The 10,352-nt window shown below is 39.4% G+C and overlaps 1 protein-coding gene across 4 annotated transcripts in view; it reads left to right on the forward strand.

The window, feature by feature from the left end:
• The window catches only part of LOC104991636 (chromosome unknown open reading frame, human C15orf41), a 234,391-nt gene that overhangs the window by 122,190 nt on the left and 101,849 nt on the right, over positions 1 to 10,352 (forward strand). For all 4 annotated transcript variants that reach the window (XM_010844195.1, XM_010844194.1, XM_010844193.1 and 1 more), the window contains 2 exons: positions 2,298 to 2,363; positions 2,957 to 3,062. In XM_010844195.1, the coding sequence (XP_010842497.1) occupies positions 2,298 to 2,363; positions 2,957 to 3,062 (172 nt within the window). The remainder of the gene's footprint in view (positions 1 to 2,297; positions 2,364 to 2,956; positions 3,063 to 10,352) is intronic.

Raw genomic sequence — 10,352 nt, forward strand, 5'->3', positions numbered from 1 at the left:
GGTTCCATGTCCAGTTCTAACTGTTGCTTCCTGACCTGCATACAAATTTCTCAAGAGGCAGATCAGGTGGTCTGGTATTCCCATCTCTTTCAGAAGCTGTGGTGAGGCAGGGTTGGAGTTAACCCTCCCAGGGCAGCGCGCCCGAGCGGGCTGAGAGAGTGAATTCCTAAGAAGAAAATAATGCATTGCTTATTACTTGTTCTCTAATTGTTCGGACTCAGAAGTGTGCAAGTTTGTTACAAAAGCCAAAAGAAGATGGCAACTCCTTATGTTCCAGTTCCTATGCCCCTAGGGAACTCTGCTTCCAATTTTGCAACCACCAGAAACCAAAGAAGTTCTTCTTTTGGGAGTATCTCAGCAAGCTCAAATTCTTCCAAAGGCCAGTTAGAAGACTCAAATATGGGTAATTTTAAACAGACCAGTGTATCTTTAATGTCAACCCAGCTTTTAAAGTCACTCAGTCATATCCGACTCTTTGCCACACCATGGACTTCACAGCCCATGGAATTCTCCAGGCCCGAATGCTGGAGTGGGAAGCCTTTCCCTTCTCCCAGAGATCTTCCCAACCCAGGGATCAAACCCAGGTCTCCTGCATTGCAGGCGGATTGCTGAGCTTGGTAAAGAATCCACCTGCAATGCGGGAGACCCCAGTTTGATTTCTGGGTTGGGAAGATCCCAAGCAGAAGGGATAGGCTACCTACTGTACCAGCATTCTGACCTAGAGAATTCCATGGACTGTATAGTCCATGGCGTCGCAAAGAGTCAGATACGACTGAGCGACTTTTACTTTCACAGCTTTTAAAACTGTTCATCAGCTACCTGAAGCATCAGCTCAAGGCACTTGGGCTGATTTAATAAATGCCTTTTGCATTAAACATTCTTGTAGCCAGAATGCATCGAGAGGATAGAAATTTTTTCAGTCTTGTTCATTTATAGTCCAGTTTTCCACATTCTCTTGTTTTTAAAGTAAGATTACTTTATTTCCTTATCTCAACAGTTATGTTGGTATTTTTTTATCTTTCAAGCAGAGGAGATTGTTTTGAATTCTAGCATCAGTCCTTCAGAATTTCAGTAAAGGATACCAACTTTAACCAAATGTAATTAAATATCTAGTTTAAGTGTATCTTATCATTAAAAGGTTATTTATGTTTAAAATGCTGACCTTTCAGGATGTACACAAGAGTGTTCTAAAACAGAATTTCTGAACGTTGGCCATGAAACCACTGTCTTGGCCTGACAAATGAATTGGAAATAAGCTACCCAACACTGGGAATGGGTCATTAATTTTAATCAAAGGTGATGCAGGAAGGCGAATGGGATGCATGACAATGTCAACAGCCCAGTAGATGTTAAGAGACCACACAGCCTTCCTTGTTACTTGGTTGGGCCATTAGTTGAGGTTGGGTGAAGACAGAAAGCCATGTCTGGAATTGAATGACCAGGTCACTCCAAAATCTAACAGAGAACTGCTCATTCAGAATCACATTGTAATGCCATTAGAAGTCAAGGACAGCTTTTAGAAAATATTGGAGGATTTTTCTTTTTTTTTTAAACCAAGCATCTAGCTAGTTTTTTCCAACTTTGACAAGCTCTCTGTTTTCCTGCCTCCTTTCCTCCTGAATGGCTCATTGATATTTACAGAAGATCAAGAAATCAAACAGACTTAGAAAAAAAATCTCAAAGCCTGTTTGCTTTTTAGAATTACATATTGTTAGTTGTAAAACTCTGGTAAATGCCAGAAACAATAGCAGACCAAAGGTATTAAGCAGGGTAATTAATTCTCTGTGGGGATCTCATTGTCCCTTGTCTCTCTCTTATGTTCTTGTGTGTAGAAATAGTTTCACTAATTGAAACTAAACTTTCTTAATTGCTTTAATGAAAGCATTTGTTTTATAATTGTAAAAGCCAAAGTGCTTATGCCTTACTGTAAATTGTCAGTATGGGCTTGATAACATTAGCAATATTCATGATGGTGGAAACCTTTTCTTTTAATCAGTAAGTATATTTCATTATTTTGAGTATATTTTCAATTATAAGAAAGGTAGCATATGACAGCTTGAATTAATGATGTTTATAATAAAGATATAAAAATGCAGAAGGGACAAAGAGACATTTTTATATCTCTACTTCAGGTTTGTGAAGAAAGTTCATTTATTCTGACACAGCACTGCATACATAAGAATGATATGTGTGACCGCATCAGTAATTTTTACACATTTTTAAGAAAGAAAAGCAATTATATTGCTGTCTTGTTAATGGCATACTGTGATAAGTAATAGTATTTGTTCTTCCTGTAGATGAAGATCAGCTTCGTGCAAGAGGTTATGACAAAACGCCAGACTTTATTTTACAAGTACCAGTTGGTAAGTCCTTAGACTCTACTCTGCATTTGTTTATAAAGCGATGTGTTTTTTCCCATAGCTTTTAAAATTTTTGTTAATATTAACAAATGTTCCCAAAGAATCTGTATTAGCTTGATAATTTTGTATTCAAATGTGTGAAATAATTGCAAAAGATTTTTAATTGGCAGAAAATAATAGGTTCAGAAGAAACCTAAGCTTTAAAAACTTTTACCTATGTTTAAGAAATAAGCATGTCTTCAAAAGACATTTTGGTTACCATTTTCAAGTCATTTCTCTGTATATTCATTTTTAAAACAGAGTTCTGTGGAAAAGCCAGGATCACTTTGGTTTGCTTTTGTATTGTCAGTTTATACAGGCAATCTCAGAATAGGAGGGAGACTTTTGTAAATGACAAAAATAAAAGGGATGTGACTGTAGCATAAACATTCCTTGTCACAAACAGGTACGATGTGTTGTTTTATAATTACATCCCTACATGACGGTGAGGGTTAAGCCTCTCTTCATTAATGTGAAGCATGGAGAGACCCAGGCAGAGTCAGAATTTTCCATCTCCCCTTCCCTTTGCTCTGTATTCGTAATGCTTTGTTCCTTAGCTGTAGAAGGGCACATAATTCACTGGATTGAAAGCAAAGCCTCATTTGGTGATGAATGTAGCCACCATGCCTACCTGCATGACCAGTTCTGGAGCTACTGGAATAGGTAAGGCCCCATTATTTTTCTCTTAAGATAAACGATACTCTGCTGAAATTTCATTAGAAAAAAAATATTTTGTTTAGATGGTAAAAATGCTAGTAGCCTTTGTTTCTAGTAAATACGCAGACTTGATTAATGTATTCATTTCAGATAATTTCAACTTCTCTGCATTCATAATGTTACTTCACTTTTTAAAACAAAAAAATCTGTGCATGAGGTCAAAATTATTATATACTCCATTTTCCATTTTACAGTGATAATATTGGTGTCACTTAAAATATGAATAATAGAATGTGATATAATATTATTGACACTGACTTTCATCCTCTTGATGTGAAAGTTATGCCTTCTATCAGATCTTAAAAAAGTATTTTATCCTCAGCTCTCTGAGGAAAGTATCCAAACGATATGAAAGTCAAAACGAATTAACCTTCTAATGATAGAAAAGCATTTACCTACCAACTTAACCAACATTTCTAAAGGCATGGGAATCTCAGTGGTCAAGAAAAAGATGGTGTTGGAGGAAGGGGGAGGATGCTATATTACTGAGTACCCCCTCATGTGTCTGGGCCTGCAGATTATCTCAGTTAATACTCACAAGAAAGTGTGATTTGGGGATAATGGGATTTTATTCACAAGATTATTTGGGATAATGGGATTTTATTCCCATTTTACAAATAAGGAAATAATATGCCTACAGCTAGTTATCATGCATTGTCTTGGTCACTTCTAAATCCATGCAATTTTTAGTACAGCTCTATTGATGTTTACAATACAACTGTTGAAACTTTGGCATTTGCTATTATTGGAGTCCTAAGCTTTCATACGGAGAAGGCAATGGCACCCCACCCCAGTACTCTTGCCTGAAAACTCCCATGGATGGAGGAGCCTGGTAGGCTGCAGTCCATGGGGTCCCACAGAGTTGGACACGACTGAGCGACTTCACTTTCACTTTTCAACTTCATGCATTGGAGAAGGAAATGGCAACCCACTCCAGTGTTCTTGCCTGGAGAATCCCAGGGACAGGGGAGCCTGGTAGACTGCCGTCTATGGGGTCACACAGAGTCGGACACGACTGAAGTGACTTAGCATAGCATAGCATAAGCTTTCATTAGACCAGAAGGTGGATCAAAGGGTAACCTTCCTAAATTAACTGTGTTCCTTGGTACTGAACAACTTTAAGAATACGACGGTAGGATGGCATTGGTTTGGGTCACTAAGGAAGGAGACAGTAACATCTATGGGCAGTAGTATTACCCTGGAAGAAAACAGTGACAGTCTCCAGAATTTGGCATTATATTGTTACCCAGCTTTACAAAAGGCCAGTGGGCCTCGCCTGTAGCAGATGTGCTAAACTAAGCCCACTTTTTGCCATGGTAACAATGATCATGACAAAATGCTGAACGTAATGGCTTTCTTGATTTTCTTGTGTAATTGTGCGTGGCATCCGAGCTTTACTTTACAGGGATGGAGGAGGAAAGTGCAAAATGTTTTAGAAATCAATGCTGCTTCAGCGTTTCCTGTCTTTTATTCAGCCATTATTCAAATTAGCAGTAATGTGGTAAATTGAATTTCAGATTTTTAGCAATTTTATGATGAGTTGGAAATAGTAAAGAAAGCATCATTTTTGATAGTATAGGGAAAGCAATGACAAGAAAATCAAATTGTTTAAGTTTAGGTTGCTAAAGGATTTTTTTTTTTTTTTAACTGCTAAACTGAATCATTTTGCATCAAGACTGTCTTCCCACTTTGGTACTGGTCAAGCCTTTTATGAGAAACAATTAGAATTTGAATCCAAAATAGTGAAGCTTACTTAAAAATTCTAAAGGCATGTCTTCATTCTAAAACAACTCAGCTGTTGTCTACTCTGTGCTCAGTCCTCACCATTTTAGAGGCTGATTAAAATAATCAAATCACCTGTATGATAAACTATGGATTATTCACATGGCTGGAGAGGGTTCAGAGCAGTGGATGATTTAATAGTTTGATTTGGACAAAATTTTGGATTATTTTGTTGCATGCTGCTTTTTAAATTTTAATGATGTTTTATTTATATGGTTACTACCTTTGCTACAATTACTACTGTTGGCTTGTGTTTCTTAAACACTTTCTTTGAATGTATGCGTTATGTGGTAAGGGGAAGCCAGATTATTCAAGAGGGAAATGCTCTACACAGAAGTCACTGGTTCACCACATGTCTGCAGAGAGGCCAAGAAAAGCAGGTCATACTGACATTCAATGTGGAACATAGAGGCATTTACTTGTAAGTAAGACTTGTCAGTGATGGGGCGTTTTGACTGAAGAAAAACTTAGCCCATTGACCAAAGTTTGGGAATCCTACATTTTTTCATATTTTCACCTCAACAGCAGTTGCTAAAATTCCTCAGAGTTGGAAGAAATTGTCTCTCCCATCTGTAGGTAACCTTTCAAGAGGGTATTGGTTGCAGTTTGGGCTAATGGCTTTATTTGTGTAATAAGCCCCTGCTGCTGCTGCTGCTGCTAAGTCGCTTTAGTTGTGTCCGACTCTGTGTGACCCCGTAGACGGCAGCCCACCAGGCTCTGCCGCCCCTGGGATTCTCCAGGCAAGAACACTGGAGTGGGTTGCCATTTCCTTCTCCAATGCATGAAAGTAAAAAGTGAAAGTGAAGTCGCTCAGTCGTGTCCAACTCTTAGCGACCCCATGGACTGCAGCCTACCAGGCTCCTCCGTCCATGGGATTTTCCAGGCAAGAGTACTAGAGTGGGGTGCCATTGCCTTCTCCGAATAAGCCTCTAGTCAACATAAAACTGTTATCTAATGTCACACTGTTCTTAGATTTTCTTCCAGTTTTCTTGAGATATAATTGCCATACAGCCCTGTGTAAATTTAAGGTGTATATATAGCATAATAATTTGACATACATACATCACGAAATGATTATCAGAATTGTCACCCTATTTTTAACATTGGATCCTATGATAAGACTGTTCAGTTAATGTTTGAAAAATCGTAATCTTGTCTAAGCCTATTTTTCTATATAAATAACTGCAGAGCCCTGAAGTTTAGTGTAATATTTCTCTGAGTTTTCTTTTTATGTAAATTGATATTCTTACTCACCCTATAAGCAACTCCTGACAAAGTTGACCACACCCTCCCTCTTTGTTAAAGCTTTTTTTTGTTCATTTTTAGCTTCCAAGAGACATTCTTCTGAGATTTTTTTCCCTGACTTCCACCTTGTGTATTCTTTCTCCTTTTCTGGTTCTTCGCCCTCTTCCCAGCTCTAGGCTTGAAGGCCCTGGAACTCAGCGCTCACCCTCCTCCCTCTTCTGTCTGCATAGTTCCTGGGTGTTCCCTGGAGATCTCACCAGAGACAGTGGCTTTGTATTTCATCTCGTGCTGCTATCTCTAACTTTTATCCCCAGCCCTAAGACTTTCCCCCTAGTACACATTTGTTTGTCTAGCCATCTGTCTGCTCAGTATCGCCTCCTGGATACCTAATAAATATCTCAGACTTTACATATCCAAAATTAAACTCCTGACTTTTCTCCTCAAGCTTATTAGCCTCTCAATGAGTGCCATCGCAATCTCTCCCAATACTCAAGCCCAAAACCCCAAGTATCATCAGCAATTCACCGGCAGGTCCATTCAGCCCTGCCTTCACCACAGATCTCACCGTGTGTCCCCACCACGCCTGCTGTTGCCTCACTGTCTGTCATCTTCTCTCGGACTATTACCACAGTTTCCAAAACTGGTCTTCTTACGTCAGCACTTGTACGCCTGCTGTCAGAGTTTCATACCCTAGGCAGAGTGACTCTCGGAAAATATGAATCAGATTGTGTCACTTCCCTGCTTAACACTCTTCAGTGGCTTCCCACCACATTTAAAATGCAACTGATATCCTAGAGGGAGATGAGGAGGGAGGTTCAAGAGGGAGGGACACATGTACACCTGTGACTGATTCATGTTGGTGTATGGCAGAAACCAATACAATACTGTGAAGCAAATATTTACAATAAAAAATTTTAAAAAATATATAATCCAAACTCTGTACCATGACATTCAGAGCCCTGTATGAACTGCCTCTCACCTCAGTCCTGGCCACACCTGTGCTCTCCCTTCACCTAGAGTTCTCTCTGTCTCTTAAACTTCCTTGGCAGCTTTCTCCATCTTTCTTGAATCTACGCTGCTTGTTTCTACTTCAAGACCTTCACTCTGGCTAATCCTTTGGCTTGGAACTGTCTTCACTTGGATCTCCACGTAGCTTGCCCTTTACGATGCCATTCAGCTGTCTGCTCAAATTTCCTTCCTAAGGGGACCTTCCCCAGCCACCCAGTCTAGATGGCGTCCCCCTCAGTCATTTCTCTCCTCAATCAGCTTTACTTTTTTCTTCATAAAATTTACCCTTATCTGAGGGAATGAGTAAGACTGTAGTTAGAAACATTTAAACACAAATTTACTTGGTTTGAAAGAGCTTTACCTTTTGTGTTGCTGTTTCTAATTACTACATGTGTGCAGCTCATTCTTTTATAATCAAAACTTCAAGAATTTTTTCTATCTTAATTCACTTCAAACAAAATTTAAATTTTGCAATAGGCACCTTCTCTAAAATTAGATTAAGTATAGAACTTGACCTGCCTTTCCGGCAAGTAGGCCCTCATCCTGGGTATGAACCTTGATTAACAAGCTCCTTAGAACTCTACAGTCCCCACTTCTGTGGGGTTTAAAGACTGCCTCTGAGAAGCAGCATTTGGGCCATAATAGAGCCCCAAATTATATAGGGCTATGTATACAGTTGCATAGAAAATACATGTATATTTACATATATCAGTGTGTGTGTATATATATATGTGTGTATGTATATATATGTATATCAGAATATTTCAGACTACATATATATACAAATTTATGCAGTTGACAACAAAAAAAATATGCCCTCTCATCCTACTATTCTAGTCAAGAGGTGGGTTCTTTGACAATTTGACCTACATTACTAATAGCATTTTCATTTTCAGATGATGACAGATAAAGAAAAAACTAAGTCTATAGTCTGAGGCCAGAATACACATGGGTTCTAACTTGTGGCCTTTCAAAGAAGCAGAAGCAGACACCCTAGGCTCACTTGAGTGGTTGAAGATAAAATGGGTCAGTTTGGATGAAAACACTGATGAACCTAAATTACGAAGAGCCACATGCAACCATACGGCACAGGAACCATGCCCAACAGCACCGAGTCAGGAACACAGAAATCTCATTTGTAAGCTCAGCCCAGTCCCCGGCCGTTCTGGGCACATTCTGACACACTGCCATCAGTGGAGTCTTTTTAAAACCAAAGTGCACTTGGTAGCTAATACCTCTCTACTTCTCTCAAAGAAGATCTAAGCTTACTGACTGGAAAGAATAAGGCAAAGTTTTGTTTGAACATGATTTTCCAATTCAACGATCCTTGAGGTAATGGGAGAAATCTATCCTGTTCTTGGGTTTGAAGCCAGGCCTTGCCACTCTCTGGATCCATTCCTGGAAACAGCTTGCTTAACCTCCCTGAGCCTTTGTTTTTCTTCCTCAATATAATGGGGTTAATAATACCTTCTTCACATACTGTTGTGAAGATCAGTTGTTTAATACATACAAATCACTTTCACATTGCTTGGCAATCAACAGATGTACTCTCCTCTGTCTCTTTCTCCAGAGTATCATGGTCTGATGGAATGTAGAAATCTTCTCAGCAGATATTTTAATTTCCTTTTCTGCTAGATAAACTCCTACTTGGCTCACTTCAGCACTCAGCCTGACTGACATGTCTTTGGGAAACCTTCCTGTAGTTCAAGATTGGGTTCAGTGCCCCTCTTGTGTTTTCCTAATAATTTCATAGCATTTGTCAAATATTGTAATTGCTTGTTTACTTATCACCCTCCTCCAGTTAATATATTGAGTTCGGTCTTATCTGTTTTATCCATTGTCAAATGTCCAGAAGCCGGTGGGATGCCTGGCACATAGCTGCCAGTAGGTGGTCATAGATATTTATTGAACAAATGAGTATATGAATGAATTTTCTGATGCATAACAGACAACAACATTTTGAATCAACCAGTAAGAATTGTGTTAGACATTGTGACATTAAAACGCAAAAGGAGGACTTCCCTCATGATCCAGTGTTTGGAGCTCCACTGCAAGAAGCATGGGTTTAATCCCTGGTCAGGGAACTAAGATCTTTCTTGCTGCATGGCACGGCAAGAAAGAAAAAATAAAAACACAACAGGGCCAAATTTTTTCTTTAAGAATGCCACTCTAAGTATGGGGAGGAAAATGCTTCATTTTTCTAGAAAACTTTTATAGGCTTTCCAGATGTATAGACTTTTGCAGATGTTTACCATGAACTATAGCATGTTTACTTATATACAGTTTTAAAATAGAAAATAACCAATAACTACATGGTAAATACTATGAAGTTTTTTAGGCACATGCTTTTAATCTTAGATTGATTACTTGCTTTCACAAAACTTCAGCAAGGTAGGTATCTCATTTGAGATTTGACATGAAATGCCTTAAAAATCCAAGAGTAGGAATAGAGACTTATGAACATAAGAATAGAGACCTATGTACAATGTGCCCAAATATTTAGGGTTATGTTTCAAGTTCAGTTCAGTTCAGTCGCTCAGTTGTGTCCGACTCTTTGAGACCCCATGAATTGCAGCACACCAGGCCTCCCTGTCCATCACCAACTCCCGGAGTTCACTCAGACTCACGTCCATCGAGTCGGCGATGCCATCCAGCCATCTCATCCTCTGTCGTCCCCTTCTCCTCATGCCCCCAATCCCTCCCAGCATCAGAGTCTTTTCCAATGAGTCAACTCTTCGCATGAGGTGGCCAAAGTACTGGAGTTTCAGCTTTAGCATCAGTCCTTCCAAAGAAATCCCAGGGCTGATCTCCTTCAGAATGGACTGGTTGGATCTCCTTGCAGTCCAAGGGACTGTCAAGAGTCTTCTCCAACACCACAGTTCAGAAGCATCAATTCTTTGGTGCTCAGCTTTCTTCACAGTCCAACTCACATCCATACATGACTACTGGAAAAACCAGAGCTTTGACTAGACGGACCTTTGTTGGCAAAGTAATGTCTCTGCTTTTCTATATACTGTCTAGGTTGGTCATAATTTTCCTTCCAAGGAGTAAGCGTCTTTTAATTTCGTGGCTGCAGTCACCATCTGCAGTGATTTTGGAGCCCCCCAAAATAAAAGTCTGACACTGTTTCCACTGTTTCCTCATCTATTTGCCATGAAGTGATGGGACCAGATGCCATGATCTTCGTTTTCTGAATGTTGA

This window comes from Bison bison, unplaced genomic scaffold (genome assembly GCF_000754665.1).
Source record: "Bison bison bison isolate TAMUID 2011002044 unplaced genomic scaffold, Bison_UMD1.0 scf7180017864197, whole genome shotgun sequence".
NCBI lineage: Eukaryota > Metazoa > Chordata > Mammalia > Artiodactyla > Bovidae > Bison > Bison bison.